At 46.3% G+C, this 21,964-nt stretch overlaps 1 protein-coding gene across 1 annotated transcript; it reads left to right on the top strand.

The window, feature by feature from the left end:
• Positions 1-329: 329 nt before the first annotated feature.
• On the top strand, positions 330-21,324 carry LOC308535800 (ankyrin repeat domain-containing protein 26-like; the record flags this gene model as incomplete). The annotated part of the gene is made up of 10 exons (XM_081114793.1): positions 330-1,151; positions 2,992-3,144; positions 5,339-5,620; positions 6,415-6,609; positions 7,137-7,261; positions 10,038-10,127; positions 11,379-11,554; positions 12,592-12,704; positions 19,527-19,649; positions 21,232-21,324. The coding sequence occupies 10 exons, from the start codon at positions 330-332 to the stop codon at positions 21,322-21,324; spliced, it is 2,172 nt and encodes a 723-aa protein (XP_080970919.1).
• Between the last annotated feature and the right edge of the window lie 640 nt (positions 21,325-21,964).

A 21,964-nucleotide genomic window follows, 5' to 3' on the forward strand; every position in this document is an offset into this window, starting at 1 on the left:
TATGCATGGTTAATACTCTTACTGTGGGGTATGTTCAGACTGTAATCTCAATTTGTAAGTGTAATTAGAATTATTAATCTTTTACTTAAATGCATTCTGGGCTTGTGGTGATTTAGAAAAACACTTTCTAATTCTGAGACTCTTAAAATTCTGTTGTGTGTTTTTCCACTTAAAAATCCATCATATAATATTATATTTTTGAACTTTGGAGAATTTATGCTTATATAAAGTTAGAAGTTTGGATCCAAATCTATTTTTTTCCAGTGAGATATCCACCTATTGCAACCTTTTATCGTAACACAGGTTATTCTTTAATTTCAGAGGCTATCATGACGTGTCATTTCAGTGTTTTAGCTCACAGTCTTCTTCGTGTTCCTCAGGTTTCTGGGAGTTCTGAAAAAGAAAAATGTCGATTGGATGAAAAGCGCATGTTGAGGGATGAAATTGCCAAGCTAAGACTGGAAATGCACTCAGTAAAAAATCAGACCCTGGAAATGGGAAAAGGATATTTTGAGGACGTTGCAATTGGCAAAGAAAAGAAGGACCATCCTCAAAAGACAATAACAGAAACAGAATCTCAACACAATGCGCAGCTTGAAGTTCTGAGAGCTGAGGTTAGGATGCTAAACCATAAACTGGAGATGGAACAACAAAACAGAGGAAGACTGGAAGCACAAGTTGAGTCATACCGGTCTAGACTAGCTACAGCTGTACAGGACCATGAGCATTGTCAGGCATTCAATAGAGAGCTACAACTGGCTTCCCAGAGAGCAAGAGATGCATATTTTTGTTTATGGGATAAAATGAATTCGGATATGTCTAACCTAAAACATAACAATGAGATTCGTTCTCAACGACTTTCTGAAGTGGAAAGTAAAAACAGTAGCTTAGAAATTGAGCTTCACCACATAAGAGATGCTCTCAAAAAAAGGACATTGGTTTCAGAAGTTGTAGAAAGAGACCTCAGTCAAAAACAGTGTCAAAAGGAGGAAACTGAACACGTGTATCAAAAGGAGCCAGGTGGAGTGGATAAAGACATTGGAAAGCAGGAATCCTTCATGGAGAGGCTATCTCACCTACAGAATGAAATGATGTTGCTTCAGCAGCAACTGGATCAGGATCACAACCAAGCTGACAGAGAAGAAAAGACGGTAATTAACACCCAAGATCAGATTCGGGATATCATAAAAATATTTGATCGTAAAAATCAAAAGTATGTTCTTCGGCTGCATGGAATAATGATGGACTTAATCACCGAATGGAATCGTTTTAAAGAAACAATATATCAGTATGAAAATAATAATGCAGAAAGAAATGGAAGTATCCAGGCACATAAGTATTTTTCAAATTTCCTAAGAGAAAATTCAGAGTAATATTTGATGATGGCTAAATGCTGAATCTAGTTGAATATTAAAAATGTAGAGACTATAGCCCTAGCTGGTTTGGCTCAGTGAATAGAGCATTGACCGAGGACCGAATGGTCCGAGGTTCAATTCTGCTCAAGGGCACATGCCCGGTTGCAGGCCCAGTCCCTAGTAGGAGTGCAGGGGACAGTCAGTCAATAATTCTTTCTCATCTTTGATGTTTCTATCTCCCTCTCCCTCTCCCTTCTTCTCTGAATTATATATATATATATATATATAATGTATAGTTTATAAATGTGTTTGCTCTATCAGCTTCAAAGCAGACATTGTATCCAGTAGATGAACATTAGACCTGAAAGATGCTTTGTTTTGAGTAAAGACATTTGCTGCCCATGAAATTTTAAGAGGTTACATTATAGACTATTAATAGATATAGATTTATATTAATAATTTGGTCTTACATTGATAGCATAATAATTTTGATCTTTCTGTCACCAAATTTAAAACCATTAGGAAGTAGATAAATGGAAATGCTCTACCTAAAATGAGTCTTTTGAAATTAAGATTCAATTAAGTGGATTAATTTGACAGCTAAGTTCAGATTTCCAGATGAACTGAAATGTAGATGCTGTATCATATAGTACCTTTCCTTCAGTAGCATCTTATATATTTGAGTTGGTATAATGTTATTTTTATTCATGACAATTTGAATTAAATTTGGAAATATTTCAGTCTCAAGTAATATATTCATATGACCTCTGAACTCTTTTCTAGGCATCTACTTTTCGTTACATCATAATTTGGGACAAATATGATGAGTTTTTGCAAATCTGTACTTGATTTCATCTTCCCCCTATTATTTATAATATTCTTTGAATACTTTTACAAATAATGTGCTTATGTTTCTCATTTTGAGGCCTAATTACTATCATTTGGGTATAAGTTTGTCCAACACAGAGAGAATTGTAGCTCTCTGTGATTCATTACCTTGGCATTGGATCTCCATTTCAGATTAGTGAGGGCTGGCAGGGTTTATGTGTAGCAGGAAGGAAGGTGAAGGCCTGATTACCTAGGGCCTTGAAGGCCATTGGAATGACTTTCCTTCTAAGTTAGGAACCTATTGGGAGGATTTGAGCAGGAGATTGAATGTGTGAGGAACTCAAAGTTAATTGAAGACTCTGGTTAAAAAATAAATAAAAAGAGAAAATTTTCCATAATATCGAATTTACTACCACTTGATCCACCTAATGCCCATTTCTCTTTGAGATGTTAGTAGATTGTAAAGCTTTGAGATTTATGGGGGAGGGGGATTGAGAGTGGGACTGAATCAGCTGTCTGATGAGGCAGGAGGGTTAAATTTTCTGTGACTTTACCCTGATTAAGCAAACAGGAGCATGTCCATATGAGGAAAAGAAGGTAAATTGATGTAGCTGGTGATATTTTTCCAGTCATAGATGATTGTCATAACATTATGATAATAATATATGACTCTAACAAGATATACCCAGGGTAGGGCAAAAGTAGGTTTATAGTTGTTTGTATGGAGAACAATCCAATAATTAGTCAATTAGTAACATAATTTAAAATAATCTGATTTATAAAATCAGTAACAGAAATATTTTCCTAGGCAACTGTGAGACAACTTCAACAAGAACTGGCTGATACCAAGAGAAAACTATCTACAACAGAGACTTTTCTGGAGATTGAATCACGTCATCATATACATTTAGAAGATAAGAAACCAGATTTCAAGAACAAGCTAGATCAAAGCAGAAGTCAAGTATGTATGAAATTTAACCTGTCATCAGTTAATCTATAGCTGGTTAAATAATATAAAGTGTTTTAGGGTACTACTTTTCATGGCAGCTTTCTTGTGTATTTCATTGTGGTTAATATATGTAAAGCCAATGTCCCTAATGACCAGACTGACCAAATGACCAGACTGACCAAACGACCCGTCGCCGTGAGGTGGCATTGACCACTTGCTGGTCTCTCCCCACAACCCACGAGAGGGGTCAGGCGGGACTGGGGACTGGTGAGCAGGCTGAACTGCTGACCTCTTGCCCTTCCTGCCCCCCAACCCGAGGCTCCGAAGGACCAGTGATGGTGAACAGGGGATCGGGGTGGGTGGCGGGAGGACCAGGCTGACTGTCAGGCCTTTGGGATCACCAGCTCATCCCAGGCTGCTTGGAGGCTCAGGCCTGGGGGAAAGAAGGAGCCAGCAAATTCATCTCCATGCGTGTGCCTTCCTTACCTCTTGTTATGTCCTTCATTCTGAGGTCTATTTTGTCAGACACAGGTATTGCTACCCCAGCTTTATTTTTCCTTTCCATTTGCCTGGCAGATATTTTCCATTCCTTCACTTTCAGTCTGTGGGACTCCCTTGTTCTGAGGTGGGTCTCTTGTATACAGCGTGTATATGGGTCATGGATTGTCTCACCAGCTGTTTAACTCGCCAATTCCAAGTGGATGTTATTCGACTTAGCTGTCCCTTCTATCTGCTCCGTGAGAAGGCACAGGACACGTCCACCTATTTGGCCGCCATTTGAAAACCAGCATTCTGTTCTCAATGTCAGTATCTGTGCCAGTTACTTATTGCTGCTTAATAAACCACCTCCAAACCTCGTGTCTTGACGCAGCACTTACCGTGTGCACAAATCTGCAGTGAGGCCAGCTCATTTCATTTCCACTTGCCACCAGCTGGGATGACTTGAAGCTGGGAAGTGGAATCATCTACAGCAGCGCTTCTCAACCTTCCTAATGCCGGGACCCTTTAATACAGTTCCTCATGTTGTGGTGACCCCCAACCATAAAAGTATTTTCATTGTTATTTCATGACTGTAATTTTGCTACTGTTTTGAATCGTAATATAAATATCTGATATGCAGGATGTATTTTCATTGTTACAAATTGAACATAAAGCATAGTGATTAATCACAAAAGCAATATGTAATTATATATGTGCTTTCTAATGGTCTGAGGCAACCCTTGTGAAAGGGTCGTTCGACCCCCAAAGGGGTCACGACCCGCAGGTTGGCGATCCACAGGTTGAGAACTGCTTATCTAAAGGCTTGTTTGTTCACGGGTTGGTCAGGTGCAGTGGGCTTCTGGCTGGGACGCTCCCTGGGCCAGTCTCAGCTGGACACCTGTATGAGGCCTGACCATGTGGCCGGGGCTGCTTCGTTTTTCACACCGTGGTGGCTGGGTTCCCAGAGTGAGCTTCCCTGGGGAGAGAGTCAGAGGGCACCAGACACAGCCATCACCATTATCACTGACCTGCCAGCAAGTGTGTTGTTGATGGTGATGATGTTGTTTTGTTTACTATGTTCCCTTATTTTGTGGGAAGTAACAAAGAATTTCAAGACAGCATTATTGAGTTAAGCCTCCCACGCCCACTTTTTTGGTTCTGAAAAAAATGTAGAGTTTATGGCGCTAAACTTTAACAGTAAGAGTTTTAATTTCTCAGTAATCCAGGGAATCATTTCTTCTTGGAATGCAATTCTAATTAGCACCAAATGTTTTTGGTTCAGTAAAAGACCTATGGCATTAGAATCCATATTTGTAAGAGTCATGAATTAGTCTCATTTTGAAAGTCTTATCTTGGGAACCATTTGATGACAGTTCTGAAAACCACAATATGATATCTCTAAAACTTTTTTAAAGATTGTGAAGAGGTAAGATGGGGGAAGAGGTAAGAGACATTCTACTAAGGGCCAACGGGTAGTCATTTTGTGGAGGAAAGACATGAAACAGTCATAGAAAGAGGAGCATAAAGTCAAGTGCAGATGTTGTGGGGCAAAGGCGGCACCAGTAAATGTATTTTTGTGACTCCTGGTCATTTTAACTTTGGTTTTGATTCTGAGTAATTAAGGTTCCACCATACAGATAACATGCTATTGCCATTGAATTCATTTCAAAATGTCATATTGGTGAACACACCTTCATAACCAAACTAGATCCTTTTCTTCATGCAGAATGATGATCTTATTGGAAAACTGCAACCGTCATCTTCAAACTGTATACGTCTGGATGAAGAAAAGACAGCTCAAGAGGAGTTATCGAGGGAAGCACTTCTAAAGGAATGTAAAGAACTAGAGGCTGAGATAGAGCAGAGGAAACAAATGGTAAAAATGCTGAGAAGATATCAGGACAAGCATATGGCGGAAGACTTTGAAGTAGAAAAGCATACACCGAATCTTGATGAATTGGTAAAGGATATAACAGACAACATGACACAACTCGACTTATTTTTACAGGTTAAGTTATTGATTTAATGTGCTATAAATCCCTTCACTGCAAAATACGTTTCTGATAAATACAGGGGTTTTGCCTTTCCTTTACTTCCTTTAATGGCAATTTATTTTACAGATTTCTGGAATGAAGGTGGCATTTGTTTTCCCTTTTTAGTATTTCAGTTTCCATCATTATTATCACTGAATTGATCTTTCTGAATGATTCTTAGCGGAGGATCATTTTATTTTTAAGACCAGTTGATGTTAAACAAGACTATTTGAAAGAAAAGGGGGCCCTGACCGGTTTGGCTCAGTGGATAGAGCGTTGCCCTGTGGGCTGAACGGTCCCGGGTTCGATTCCGGCCAAGAGCATGTACCTTGGTTGCGGGCACATCCCCAGTCGGCGGTATGCAAGAGGCAGCTGATCAATGTATCTCTCTCATCAATGTTTCTAACTCTCTATCCCCTTCCCTTCCTCTCTGTGAAAAATCAGTAAAACATTTTTTTAAAAAAAGGAAGGGGAATGTGATTTAAAAATTGTTCCATACTCTTGAGTTAAGTTATATCCTTCTACTTTAAAATTTTTAAACTGATTCTATTATTCCTTGATTTATCAGTTTACACGAGTACTAATAGAAGAATGATTAACCTTATAACTCAGATTTAATTCAGTGGACATTGATGATAAATATTTTAAATGTCAGCTTTTTTTCACACTTAAAACTGACCTCTGAGTTGTTGACTCAAAACTAAAGAAGACAATTGTAACTGTTCATGGTATACTTACTTTAAAAATGTATCGTTTTGGTTTGCTTTAGACACAAAGAGCATCTCAAGAAATCTCAGAGCCGTTAACATGTACTCATAATGCTTCAAATAGAAGTCATCTGGAACTCAGAACTCCGCTTTTGCAAACTTCTCAAGATGATAGCAGAAAGAGAATCAGAAAAACACATGTGACTCTACCAAGAAGTATTGGAACGCAGCAAATGATTGGAAAGGAAACGAACTTTGTAAGTCAAATGCAGAATCAGAGAAAATAAATTTAACTCAGTAATTAGCCCCTAAACTTAAAACATAATTACTATTGTGCCAGGTTCATGAGATTAGTGGGGCGTGAAAGCTAACTAAATAGTATAACTTTGGCAAATGAACTTACCATTCAGATGTTCTTCCAGGACAGTTGCATCTCTCCTCCTTTTTTGGTTTTTACATGCCTTTAATTTTCTCCCCTTAATATTTTCATACAGTTAACCTGATCTACCAGTCGTTAAGCTGAATGTCTTGAAGCTCTAAAATTTAGCTCAGACCGGCTGTGTTTTCAGTGCTCGGTGACCACAGGAGGGCCATGTTTGACTGGTTGGTCGGGACACTTGGCCATCCACGTGTCATTGGCGGTGTTGGTCATTCCCATTGGCGTAGATCATACCGAAATGACCATCTTTGAGCACTTGGCCTTTTTCTTCTTTGGGGAACCAGTTACCAGCAGTGGCATCACAGGGGCGCGTGGTATGTGAGACATTGTTGACCTGTGTTTTAGGTGCTCTCTCGTGAGAAGGAGAACTTCCAAGAAGAAAACTTTAAGCTCAAGAGGAAGACTCAGACACTGGCTAAGAGAAACAGAACGCTTCTGAAAGAGAATGAGAAAGACGAGGCTTGGCGCAAGTAAGGGGTGTGGGCTGACCTGTCAGCAAAAGGATCCTGCTTTCTAGTCCGTGCCTAGGCCTCAGGATCCTGGGCAGAGAATCCCTTGGTGCACTGGTGTCCCAAGGGAAGGGGACACCCCATCTTCCCATTGCATCCTCCTCTCGTTTTCCCTGGAACGGTTCTAGATTTCTGCAAGTCGGGGTGGTTGGCTTTTCAAAGATACTGCCCACTGCCAGATGGGTCTTCATCTGCCTTTGGAATTCAGTTCAGTTTAAAAAATATGATGGCAGTAAAGAGTGGTGCCTAGGGAAGGAATTCAGATTATGCTGGGAGCCGGTCCATCCTTGCTGTTTCAAGGGACCTGGCATATATGGCATACTGTTTGGCACTATGTGTTTTAACCAAGGTCTCTGAGAAAGGTTGTTTCCCCAGGTAGGGATTTTCCCCTGAAGTTAGGGAGGGAATAAAACCTCTTAACTATGTGCCAGGCGGGTAATTAATCACTTTAACTACGAACAATCATGCTTAAGCTACATAATCTTTACTCCCTGGAATGGAGATAAGAAACGCCCTAACCTTTGTAATAGAGATTGATAGGATTGAATCAACTGGTATAAATACAGTTGTAACAAGACAGCAAGAGACAGAAGAAGACAGAGAGAGAGACAGAACCTAGGCACAGAACCTACACAGAACGTTCTCTAGAGACAGAAGAACTTCGCTGGAGAGAACATGGCAAAAGATCCTGGACAGAAACTGGCCTCAGAACCTAGAGACAGAACCTAGCAAGAGAACATGGCAAAAGATCCTGGACTGAACCTGACTACAGAAATTGGCAAGAGAACCTGACTAGAACCTGGTGACTGAACCTGGCTGGAGAACCTGGACAGAACGTGGTTGGAGAACCTAGCGAGGGACCATGGCTACAGAACCTGGCTGGAGAATCTGGAGAACCTAGCAAGAGACCATGGACACAGAACCTGGCTGGAGATCCTAACCAGAACTTTGCTGGAGATCCTGACCAGAACCTGGCTAGAGATCCTGGCTAGGCTGCTGATCAACTGAACGCTGCCTCCGTGTCGTTCCTTCTTCGCCGACTCCATCCACACCTTTGGGGACCCCTGGACCTGCTGGGGTGGGACCCCAGCAAGATTACAGGCGGAGGTTTTTCTGTGTGTTTTCCCTTAATGAGCTGGGGAGAGGGTTGTGGGTGCACCGTGGTTTTCCTCCCTCTGTGGACAAGACACATTCCTGGCTTTGGCATAGTCGCTGTGAGGTGCACAGAACCAGTTACCTGGTGGCCAGAAACTAGTTGGCGTGATGGGAAGTGAGCAGAGCTGTGTGCGCAGCAGACAGATGTTGAGGAGTTTCAAAGAGGCTGAGGAGGAAGCGTGGTGGTGGGATTTGGGGTGCTGCTGCTGACCCGGATGGGGACAGGTCTAGCCAGTGGGGGGACCTGAGGTAGAGCACGGGTAGTCTGGGTGCAGGGAAGGTGCAGGCAGTGGCAGGAGGGAAGGCTGCAGCAGGCAGCGCTCAGCTGTAGAAGGCATCCATACCAGGCTAATGAGTTGGGTCCACTGGGAAGCGAGTGTTTATGGGAAGCTGGTCTACAGGGCCCAGGGAGCTGCCAGAAAGGAGGGCAGAAGGAAGAGCCTTGGTGTTGGAAACCTTGTGGTGGGAAGTCAAGTAACCCGAGATGCCTCTGCTGGGTCCAGGGTGGTCTTCCCCTCTCGCTGCTGTGCTGCTGAACTGTCCTTCCTTGTGATCAGGAATGGCTGGCCATGTGGGACAGAGGGACATGGTCACAGTGACCATGGGGGGCACTGTCCAAGTCCCTGGGGTCATGGTGCTGCTCTACTGTTCTCTCAGATTCTTCTGCTCATGTATAGGTGGTTAGCCACCTACCCAGGATGGTTTACATGGAAAGCCACACTGTAGTTTTGGGGCAGAAATGACTGTGGCCTGAGTTGGCTCTCTGTGACACAGGAGGTCAAAATTACCAGCAGAGGTTGGGCAGGTGCCAACTAGAAGAGTTGGGGCCTGGTATCCAGGGGGTGATCTGATGATGGTTTTGCGTTAGCCAGTGTCTGCAGTAGGCTAGGGCGTTGGCAGGCTTGCTGAGCCTGTTCCGAGCAGAGTCTAGCCCAGTCCTGGGAGGGTTGTAGGTCATGCCCTCCGTGAGTTTGTGCACCTAGTGGTGCAGGGTTGGTCAGAGCCAGACAGGAAAGCGCTCTAGCATAAGGCCAAGCAGCACAGCTGTGGGAAGAGAACAACTCAGTGCCAAGGGCGCTGGAAGCAGAGCAGGATCAGTGGTCAGGGGTCCAGCAGTTGGCAAGTCATCACTACTAACGGGGTGCTTACTTCACGGTGAACTGCTGGAAATTTCCTCGTATTAGTGGGACCTCGGCAGCTTCATGACCGACAGAGTTGGAGCAGCTGCCTTGATCCAGAGGACTCCTTTTCCAGCAAGGAAACCTGGGTCTGAGCTGTCAAGGCCCACGGGTTTGCGACCCTGACTTTCACATGGTTCGGGGCTTGCTATCTTGAGATGATATTCAGCCTGATCCCGGGTGCTTCAGCAGGTCTCCTCGACGTGTTAGGGTTCCAGAACCCATGTCACGTGCTTCCAACCCCATATTGCCGAGTCAACAATCATTAAGGCCATGAGCACCGTGTTGTCTGAATCCCAGGAAAATGCCGACCCTTCTGGGCCTGGTCCCACACTGGGCCGATGAGTCAATTTACATGTTTTATTTGAAAAACCAGATTGTTGTTCTTTCTCCTCTATTTACAGAGAAAAAGTAAATTACCTACAGACAATAACAGAAGAGCAAGAGGAAACAGTTATGGATTCCTATGAGTCCTGGAGTCCTGTTCCACAGAAGTGAGTTGACTTAATGGCAGTAACTTAAGCACAGAACAGAAAGCTTCCTCTTTCACGAGTGGGGAAAGCTGTAGCCATCTACAGCAGTGGCCAGTTTGTGGGGCCCCCATCTTCCTCTCTCAGGCTGGTCCCCTGTGTGCATGTCTCTCCCAGCACTGAAGAATTTAGAGTTTCTTTCAGTCCCACCTTCCATACTCAGGATTATCATACGAGTGACAGTGAAGGCCAGCTGGCCATGAGCCTGTTTAAGGGTCAGAGAGTCTCAGGTTTAGAGCCACTAAAGCAGGACTATCAGGTTGTGTCTCCAAGTTTCAGGACCTAGAAAACCATGTGTCTGTTTTGGGAAGAAAGCTTGGGCCAGACACCTGCCTAGCACCCAGGGTCTTCAATCATAGGGACATCTAGGTCTTCCCTACATTCCTCTGGAGTCTCTGGACCCCAGGGTGGTTCACAAACACCTTCCCTTCTGCAGAGTATCAGCCCCGGTGGTGGGCTGGCTCAGTCCCCGAGACTGCCGGTCTGCTCCGTACAGCAGGGCTTCCTCTGGTGCAGGCCTGAGCCCCATGAGCTGGGCCTTCAGATTGTACTGTCCCAGCCCAGCCTAGAGGTCATATCACCATGAATCCTGTAAGACCTCTCTGTTGAAATCTCCACCTTCTGCCTGACCCTTCTGTTGACAGGGAAATGAGGCATCGATGAGGAAATTCAGTAATTTGTGAAAGCACAGTGCTGGTCTATGGCAGAGCCAGGATTAAAACCCACATGTAGTTCTTCTTATTCTATTCGAATGCCCCCATTTCCGGTTAGCTGCAATGATTGACTTACCCTTTAAATTCACTGTTTTCATTTATTTCTTTTTAGTTTTATAACCTCACTTGAGGATATTTTTTTCCATTGAGATTTAGAGAGAGTAGAAAGGAAGGAGGCGGGGAGAGAAACATCAGTGGGAGAGACACATCGATTGGTTGTAATCCTGTACACACTGTGATTAGGTCCGGTGATGAACCTTATAGTTGTATCTGAAGTTCCATTTCCCAAGAGGCTGGTGTGGGTTTCTGCCACAATGAACGCTCCTACCATCCCTGGGTCTGTGTGAATTCACTGAAAATAGTGCTCCACCCCCTGAGACCCACATATGAATATCGTGGTACTGGAGAAGAGCACCATCCGTCTGAACCCCAAACGAACAGCCACTTGCCCGGCTGGAGGGACAGTGAGGGTTGGTAATGTCCTGAACCTCTACTCTAATAGGAAAAAGTGGTGGACTCGATCCACAGCCTTCATCAAATTTTCCAAACCCAAAAACAGCGGTTCTGGAGAACCAGCGAAGCGACCCCAACACAGCCCTCCCGGGCCCCTGGAGGCCACCCCATCATGCTCATACTGGGTGGAAGAGCAAGATGCCCCCAGTGAGCCACCTCCAAAAGGTAAGAGGGGTGACTGGGCTGTAGGTGGGAAATAAAGGGGAGGATCTCAGGTCTCCTTCACGGGCAGATCGGCACCACGGAGATGGCGTGCTGGGTGTGCACATGTGTGTAGGAGCCGGAAGCGGGTGTGCCTCCTCTTAGGTTTGTGAACAACCAAATATAAAATATAAGCCCTTGTCAGTGTTGGGCACTTTTTTCCCAGAACAATTTAGTTCTGCTAGCATGAGGAGCCTTACCCATCACATATAGTTGGTAGGTCCTGGAATGTACAGTGCGGATCTCCATAGAGTTAACGCAGAGAGAGCTCAAGAGGGTAAGTTTTTGGGTTTCCTTGTATCTGCCAGACCTAGGACAAGCCATGTCTGGAGGGATATCCCCTGCATTTAACATGTAATGGACATGCACAAGGTCTTCAGTAAGGCCTCGAGGCTCTGGTCTTCCCTTCCCTCTGAAAATCGGTTCTCTTCTCCCACCTTCCTGGCCTTGATTCCTGTCATCAGGGGGTATACTATACCTGGTCATTTAGTTCTGTCGATAGGAGTGTGCCAGAGGTTCCAAAATTGATTTCTAGTTGCATGTGCTGCATGTATATCATCAGATATGAGAAGCTGTTAGTCAAAGCTGCACGATTATGTGCTCATAACAAGGATATGAATGGGTGGTGACAATGAGGATGTTGTAAGAATTGCCAACTGGCCGACAGTGACTGCGAGAGATTCTCAAAGGTGCTTCCTGACTTCAGAGAACAGGGGGTGAAAATGTGCATCTTACAATCAATTAAACAAAGCCATCGTCTTAAGCATGGTGTAGTTTTCAAATTCATCTTTAAATATCATGGTGTTGATTATTTACCTATAAACCTGCCCAGAATGCACCCTGAATAAGTTAAAATTGTTGAGGGACACTAGAGCTCTCTGAAGAACAGGGCCAAGCCTGAGACTCATGTGCACGCAGCAGCTGGCATTACAGTACCTAACAAGACCTAGGGAGTGTGACAAGCCGCCTTCTGAGTGTGACATGTGCACAAACCTCTCCAGGTGGCATTCACCACTTCAAGTTTTGGTGTGTCAGTGGAGATGCAAAAATGAAGTGTGCACATGCATGCCCCCTGTTTGGGGACAAATGCTTGCATTCCCAGTCTTTACAGCAGGTGAATTCTGTCAAATGCTCACATGCAGGTAAATGATAATGACGCTTATTAACATTTGATTTATCTAGAGGAGTTCTTTAGCCTGAGGTTTTCATATTGGCTCCTTAAATGTTGTGACATTTTCCACCTCAACTTCTGTTATTGTCTAAATTGACTTAATGCATATGATCAGCCTAATTGAGTTAGCAAACCTTTCAGAGAAAAAAATGCTTGACAGATACAAACTGTCATTGGGATCCATGAGTGAGCAGGTCAGTGGTAAATAATAGTAATGGCAGCCGTGCAATGGTGCTTCCTGGGCTCAGCACACTTTAGGGAGTTGACTCGCTTTATCTGCCACCTTCAATCCTAACTGCCGGGTGAGGTAGGCGCGATTCCTATCCCCTTTTCAGTGCTGGGAACGTGAGGTTTGACAGGGTGAAGCACTGGCCCAGGAAATAAGTGTTGGATTCGGGATCCCACCCCGGCTCTGACGTATTATGGTGCCTGAACTTTGACCCCTGTGAGCACTGCCTGCACTTCAAGCTGCTTTGGTCTCTGAAGATGCTGATTCAGGCTGTGGCCCCAGGATTGAGTAGTGGGTCCTTATCCTGTGGTGTGAGCTATGGTCAGCAGGTGGCGATGGGGGAAAGAAGTAACAGAGGTTCTTCTATGTATGAACTTGAATCCTCCATCAGAAATCTGGTGAATCAGTTATGATCATGCACATGACATGCTCAGAACGTTAGGCCAATTGTCAGACTATAATTTACAGGTCATGAAGGGGAGGTTTAGAGTAGAGGATGCGTATTGATCTGAACAGGAATAATACTTTCTGAATATATATTTTTTATTGATTTCAGAGAGGAAGGGAGAGGGACATAGATAGAAACATCAATAATGAGAAAGAATTATTGATTGGCTGCTCCTGCATGCCCTCTACTGGGTTGGAGCCTGCAACCCAGGCATGTGCCCTCGACCTAAATCAAACCTGGGACCTTTTAGTCCGCAGGCCTATTTTCTGTCCACAGAGCAAAATCAGGGCTGAACAGGAATCATTCTTGATGTTGAGAGTGTTTTGGCATCAAAAAGTGGTAGAGCCCTAGCCATTTTGGCAGAGGTAGGTACTTTCATTATTTTCAAACTTATCCTTCTATAAGAGGTTATGTTAGATGTATAAGAATTATTAGTTAGCCCTGGCTGGATTTGGCTCAGTGGATAGAGCGCCAACCCACAGAATGAAGGGGCACAGGTTTGATTCCTGGTCAAGGGCATGTGCCGCGGTTGCAGGTTTGATCCCAGGCCTCAGTTGGGATTCATGCGAGGAGCAACCAGTGGATGTGACACTCTCACATGGATGTTTCTCTCTCTATCTCCATCTACTCTCCCCCTTCCACATTCTCTCTAAAGGTCAATGTGGAAAATACCTTCCAGTGAGGATTTAAAAAATATATTAGTGAATAGTTGAGGTAGCCCATTTTACTACAGAAAGATACCATTAAGTATTCCAAGGGCTTTGAACAGGAGCAGGAGGTAGTGTGTGTGAGCCAAGGTGTCAGGAAGCCTGTCATTCAAATGGATGAATAAGCCCAGCTGGTGTAGCTCAGTTGGTTGAGCATCATCTCATGAACCGGGAGGTCACAGTTTGATTTTGGTCAGGGCACGTGCCTGGGTTGTGGGCTCAATTCTAAGGACGGGACATCCAGGATGCAGCCGATCAGTGATGGAAACATCATTGATCTTTGTATTTCTTTCTCCGTCTCCCTTCCTCTCTCTGAAATCAATAAAAACATATATTTTTAAAAAAGGATGAGTGAGAAAAGACAAGTACTAAATAAACATGCTTATTTAATAATTTAATATATTGAAATTGAAAAATGGTCTAATGTGTCAGCTCCTAGAGCAATATAGACTTCTCCTCACTTGCTAAGTAAAACAATGGCACAAGGTTGCCACTGAATTAATTAAGTGGAGTCGGAGCCTAAATGATTCAAGGAGTCCTAATTCTGGTTGTGCCGTGGGTATTGTTTCCATCTCTCCTGGGCTGGACAGGATTCTGATTTCCCAAATACATTTAGCGAATGTAGCGTCATTCGTTGTTATTCAGTTCATTTATTTGCTGTTTTGTGTTCTTTTCTTCTTCTCCTGGTGACCTGGGGATAACCATTTAGCTGCTTGGAGAAAAAAGAACAAAGGGAAGAACAAAGACAAGTGTCCATTGGCCCGCCCAGCTGTGTTGAAACGCTTTCAGTCCTCATCTTCCTTGAACATCCCACCCCCTTCTAAATAGGTTCTCCCTTTTCCAGATACTGGTGATTCCCTTCCCTTTACAAGTTCCTCCACCAAATACCCTCCCACATTTAGGAAAAGCCCACACAAAAACCAAAAAACCCCACAAAATACCAAAATCATCAAAAAGAAAAATCATATAAGATCACCAATGACCTGTACTGAAAGGCCAGAGGACCCATAGTGGCCCCTCCTCCTGACCCCAAAGCAGATCCAGAGCCTTCAAACAACCAACACGCCTTCTGAAGGTAACGGCCTCCTCTCCTGTCGGCCTGCGGTGCCCGAGCGGCTGTAGAAGGAGGAACGGGTCCCCGTGCTGCTTCCATTTGTTCTGTTATTGAGAACGCTGTGCCAGCCCTAAGGGTCACACCCCATATGCGAAACTCCTGTCTGAACCTCCAGCCACTGGTATCTTTTGAACAAATCCACTTTGGCCTGGGGATGCTCACAGTGCAATGACAAACCGCCTTCCCAGAGGCCACCACTATGAGAGTGTGCCCCTTAGGACATGTGTCAGCTACTTCACCTCCATTAAAGCATGTGTGTATTTGGCCTTGTTCCTGACACATTTTGTTTCCTCTTGCTTACTTGCTCTCATTGATTTCGCGAAACAGGTGTATTTATAGCTTACCCTCAATGAACAGATGAGTGTGGTTCCAACGTGAATGTTGGATGATGTTTTCTTTTATGCTAGCAAGTAAAACAAGCTGAAGGTGTCTATGAGAACCTCACTCAATCAGGTAGTCCTTTTCTGAATGGCAGCTCAATTTCTTATAGTGTATTTGTATAGCACCCTAGCCCTACCACTAGCCCTGCTGCACACCCATCGGCCCCTGTGTCATTCATAGAATGTTTTATATTTGCAACCAGCCCTTTCACCAGGTCCAGAGAAACAGAACTTTCTGTCCACCAACTGCCCTGAATGCCTGGGGAGGGTGCTGACTTTCATTCACTAAGAAGCTACTGTGGGTCGGACTCCTTCTAAGCACTCTGCGGGAATTAAGGGATGTACTTCATATAGTTCCTGTTAAATGTGGTGACAAAAAGGGTGACTGACTCCCTCTTCCCAATTATCACCAGGAAATGGTTGAATGAGAGACAGGCATGCTGTCCAGGGTGTAAGACAGGAGGGAGAGCCTGTAGAGACTTGGGTGGAGGTAGTGAGGGTGCTAAGCATATGCAACACTGGAGGAGGTGGGACAGATGGAAGATGAACATTGTCATGTCTGCTTTTGAGTCTCCCTGGTCCACTTGTCAAGGCACAGGATGGTAGGTGCCCAGGGAGGCAGTGAGGAGCCAGTGCCCCAGGCACTCCCCCTCCTCCTGCTCTTCACCCCCAGCCTGGAGGCTGCAGCTGGGAGTCCCTTCCTCCACTGTGCCTTCTCTGCAGGAGCTTAGGAGACAGTGATCTGGGCAGGTGGGCAGGGACCAGAGCTCTCCACACTGCCTCTGAAACACTCACCCCCAGAAATCAGGGTGAGGACATGGTTGGTCCTTCTGGGGCTGCAAGGGAAAACCTCTCCCAGCTTCTGGTGGTGCCAGCTTTCCCTAGTTCCTTGGCTTGGAGACCCATCCTCCCCACCCATCTCTGTGTCCAAGTCACATGACCTTCTCTCTGCCAGTGAGTCTAATTTCCCTCTTACAAGGACACCTGTCACTGCAGTGAGGGCCCAGCCATCCAAGACCCAAGGCCTCCTCTGAGCTTGATTACAACTGCAAAGGCCCCATTCCCAAATAAGGCCACGGTCGCTGTGTCCCGTCTGCATGGATGTGGGGACACTGCAGAACACACCTCAGGACAGGTATCACCGGGCACACGGAGACATCGAGGCCCGGGGTTGAGTGGAAACACCAGTCTCAGAACAGCAAGCTGAGTAGAAATTTCCTGTAAATACTGGTAAATGCACGCCCAGGCCCAAGGGCACATTTTGCTACAGGCATGAGGCCTCTGTACAGGGCTTTCCTGTGTGAAGTGTGAGCCCATCTCTGCACTCACCTACTCAGTGCACAGAGTTCTGACAGTGGACACATTGCAGCCTCCCGCCACCAGGGGGCGACGCGTCGCCTGTCGCAGTGCTCTGCCCTCCAGCACCACCCGGAAGTCCCGCCTCTGCCGGGAGTCAGCAAGGTGTGTCCAGTAGACAGCGGAGTCCGGGGGTGCAGGACTGTTAGGCTGTGTGGCTGCTGGCAGCGCGGGGCCGGAAGCCTCCAGCGGGGACGTGGGCCTGGGGGCGGCGGGCGGAGCCCTGAGGCGGCTGCCCTGCGGGGAGGAGGGCGTGCAGGCGTCCTCAGAGGGCAGCCCTGGTGGAGGTGTGCTCCCTGCAGGGAGTCAGGCAGCTTCTGCAGCAAAGATGGGCAGTGGGGGCTGCGGGGCGCTGGCTGAGGACCCCCACTCTGCGTGGGCCAGCTGCTTGGGAGCCGCCTTCTGAAGTCGGGGTTTGGGTTCTGAGAAAGACTCCTCCACACGGGCCAGGCCCGCCCTCCCGCAGAGGGTGACGGAGCCCGCGCTGCCTGTGCCCTGTGTGGCCCCAGCTCAGGGCGCTGTCCCAGGGCTTCCCTGGGCCCAAGTCCTCCTGTGACGGACCGGGATCCTCCTCAGGCCAAGGGTCTGGGCTCAGACAGAATGTCACCGAGTTGGAATAAACGCCATAGACCTGACCCCCTGCAGCAGGTCAGGCGTCCACTGGACGTGGGCACAGGAGGTCATTGGTCCACTTCGCACATCGACTTCTCTCCTGGCCTGAAGGACACCAGAAAGGACTGGTGCAGGGGCCTCGGCATGGTGCCTGGGAGCATGGCGTCCCCTGAAACCTGTGCCAGAGGGATGAGCTCTCCGGATGGGCGTCCATGAAGCTCCGGTTCTGTGGGGACAGGAGCGTCCTCGGGGGACCCAGAGTGTGTCACCAGCCCAGGGGGACGGTCCCTGCGCTGCTCTTGAGTCTTTATCAATCAAACATCAGGTCTCCGCAGAGTGTGTGCAAGCCCCATCAGAGCTCATGTAAGTGCTTAATAACGTCGGCAACGTGAATGGTATTGCTGGTTTTAAACGCTCTCCTAAGTTGTAGTTTATATTGAAGACACCAAATAAATTCAAAATTTGAGAAAAATCGATGTAATTAATTCCAATCGTGTGCTGAAAACATTCAACCTGAGTAGTTTATACATAAACCAGGGGCCCAGTGCACAGGGTTCATGCACTGGTAGGGTTCCTAGCAACTGCCTGCTGGCAGCTGGATACTCCCTCCATTCCCCCAGCCAGCCCCGCCCCCTGGTTGAACTCCAGGACAACTCCCCATGGAGTAGACTCTTTGCATACTACGCTTCTGTTATATAAGATTATTTTTATGTCAGCAGAATTCTAATTTCTCTTTTCAAAAATATATTTCTATTGATTTCAAAGAGGAAGGGAAAGGGAGAAAGATAGAAACATCAGTGATGTGAGAGAATCATTGATCAGCTGCCTCCTGCAAACCCCACATAGGGGACTGAGCTCGAAACCTGGGAATGTGCCCTGACCAGGAATCAAACTGCAACTTCCTGGTTTTTAAGTTGATTCGTAACTGCTGAGTCATGCTGGCTGGGGGTAATCTCTCTCTCTCTCTCTCTCTCTCTCTCTCTCTCTCTCTCTCTCTCCCTCCCTCCCTCTCTCATTTTAAGTTATATTTGAGCTTAATGCCCTGGTCATAGTATGCTCTTCAAGTTGATTTTCATGCAGGGGCTCCAATAGGGAGTTTACAGGTTATATTTATTATTTGTTCCCTAAAGAATGTCCCCTGTGTATGGACACTGGCCTCTGTGAAGTCATTCTCATCTGCCCAACTGTGCCTTTCTCTGGAGTCTTCTAGCATTTAGTGTTTGCCCTTCAGCAATGACACGTGTATATCACACTGTAACCTGTCTGGTTGAGCTCACCTGCACCCACAATTGAAGCAGCCCCCCATAACCTGCTCTTCCCCTCAGGTTTCCTTTTGAGCTTCTGTTCCTCAGAGTTTAATCTTTTACGTCCTGTTGCTTAGTTGCTGGTCACAACTGCTAGTTCTGTTCCAGGGTCTTCCTTCCCAGGTCCAGCAGGACTGCGTTTGTGCAGGTCTCACTTCCCAAGTGGACCTTAAGCACCACTCTATGCCTCCTCCTCCAGGCTCAGTGGGCACTTCAGAATGAGTGCCATTAGATGTGCAGTGTTGCAGACGGAGATGTGTAGAGGTATTTTTCCAAGGAGCCAGATGGCTGCTTGCTGAGGCAGTCCACCCTAGGCTTAGAAGACGAGAGGGTGTGCTTACAGGGGAGGCTCCAGTGCTGTGGCAGATTGCTCTGTGCTGCATCTGCCGGTCTGTGTTGCTGTGTATCAATACTGTACACTCAGACATGTTTTTAAAGTGTATGTCCTGTGGGCCTGTGCATCCTGCCATGTGTATAATGATGCGATGATTTTAAAAGTACTGACTCCTTCAGCATAAACACTACAGCTTGTTGAAGAGAAGGATCCCTGAGAGGAACTTGCTGCCACAATCGTCAGGTGTTTGCAATAACGTTTCGTTTGTTTCATTTGTGCAGGTGAAAGCTCCCAATCTGGAGGCCATAGTGAGGAAGTTTGATGACGTCTGTAAAAAGGGCAGTGAAGGCAAAGAGTGTGACAACCTGATCACCATCATTGCCCATTTGTATGACTTCCACCTGGTACAGTCTCTCTTCATATTAGTTATTTTGGAAAAACTTACAAGAAATTACACAGAGAAAGATATGGGACGGATCCTATTAACACATTTCATTCTGCTCAGGAGTTTTCTCGTGTTTCGCGCGTCATCTGTTAAGGACCACTCACGAGTGTTCTTGTTTTTCACGCCCAAGGTAAAAGGAGCGAATCTAGGTACTTATGTAAAATTTTATTGGTACCTCTTCATAGAGGAAAATGTTTTACGCGGTACCATACGTTAAAAAAGTACTAGGAACTTTAATTGTTTGTTTTTGTAAATAAAAATGTGATAATTATTGAAAATTAACCCCTAAAGTGCATTATGATGATTTAAATAACGTGCAGTTTGCCCAAAAACGTGCAGTCCCTGGCGTATGTCTTAGAGATACCTTTGCGGTATGCAGTGTGTTAATGCTGAGAAATGTGGGCTTTTTGTTGAGAAAAGATAATGTTTTGTCACTTTAAATGATCACAGAGACCCAGGCCAAAGCCAGCAGGGCAGGCGGCAAGTTCCAGGACAAGACGAGGTACGATGGGCCACTTGACCTGCCTTCTAAGTACCTAAGTGTTCAGAAGCTGACCAGCACATAGAAATAAGTGGGGGAAATGCTATATTTCATTTCCTAGTAATCTGTTATCTTCTGCTTCTGTGATTTGATTTTTTAATCTTTAAAACTAGAGGCCAGGTGCACAGATTCGGCTCTCCGACATGCCCTGAGGAGTCCCAGGTTGCTAGAGGGTGAAGGCCTGGCCGAGGGACCCCACTGGTGCATGATTGAGCCAGGGAGGGATCGGGGGAGGGCTCCAGGGCGTGTCTGTCCCATCTAGCCCAGTCCTGATCAGCTGGACCCCAGCAGCAAGCTAAGCTACCAGTCACAGCATCTTACCCCTGGTGGTCAGTGTGCATCATAGCATCTGGTCAATTGGTTGAATGGTTGGAGAGATAATTAGCATATTAATACACACACACACACACACACACACACTCACACACACACACATACTGGTGTGGGCGGCATGGACTGCAAGGATCAGCCTGTGGTGGAAGTGCCGCTCATTCTGGTCAGCACTATAGGAGCGCAGTAACCACCACGGGGCAGATCCTACATGGAGTGTTGGCCCTCTGTTGGTCAGTATGCTTCATAGTGACTGGTCATTGTTCTGGTTGTTCTGCTGTTTGGTCACTGGGCTTTTATTATATACTAGAGGCCCTTGCATGAAATTCGTGCATGAGGTGGGGTAAGGGGAGGGTCCCTCAGCCAAACCTGCACCTTCTCCAATCTGGGAACCATCAGCAGATGTCCTACTGATGGCTTAGGCCCGCTCCCCGAGGTTCTCGGCTCTCTGTGGGGCCTGCCTGCTCCACACCATGGCAACCACAAGCAGGCCCTGCTGGGCGCTTGCCTGCTTGGGTTCCCCACGGTGATCTGCCAGCAGGCCCTGGTAGGTGCTGCCTGCGGGTCAAACTTGCGAGCTTCGGGATTGCCGTGGCAACCCACCATTCCCAGCTACCTGTCAGCAGGCCCTGCTGGGTGCTGCATTCGGGCCATGCTTGCCTGCTCGCAGATTGCTGGGGTGACCCGCCAGCAGGCCCTGCTGGGCGCTTGCCTGGTCCGGGTCACCACGGCAGTGCCTGCTGGCCTCACATTGCCGGGGTGACGCAGCCAGCGTCCTGCCATGGCTGCTATGGGCGCCGCCATCTTTTTTGCAGAGTGATGGTTAATTTGCATATTACTCTTTTATTATGTAGGATGATGTGAACAAGCCTTTTTTCATTATTAAGAAACAGGCTAGTTCTTGAGTTTAAGAATTGATTTATTTAACACTCATGTATTCAAAAATTATTTACTGAGTAAGGCCACTTGTCTTGGGGCTCAGGTGTCAGCACACCTGGACTTCCGGCTCAGCCAGTGGACAGCCCTGTACCTGAGCCCTCCAAGCCTCAGTTTCCCCTTCTAGAAAGCAGAGCTGAGCATGGCTCCTACCTTGTTTCTTTTCTGCAGGTCAGAGTAGGGGAGGATAGGGAAGCCCCAGAATGTGTGAGGAGCAGGAGAAGGGTTTGTGTGGGGCCCACAGAGGAGCAGGCAGAGGCCATTGCAAGAATTTGGGCTTTTATCCTAAAGGCACCAGAGGGTTCTGAGTGGGAAAATGGCAAAGGAAGTTTTCATGCTAATGGTCCCTTTGGCTACAACGTAGAAGACGGAGGTGGTCAGGCAGGGAGATGGAGCCAGTGGTGGAAGGATTAGCTCAGTTGCAGTGGGTGTGGCAGTGAGGACTGACTAGGTGGGTGAGGGGTGCG

This window comes from Myotis nattereri, assembly GCF_964212035.1.
Source record: "Myotis nattereri genome assembly, chromosome: 21".
Lineage (NCBI taxonomy): Eukaryota > Metazoa > Chordata > Mammalia > Chiroptera > Vespertilionidae > Myotis > Myotis nattereri.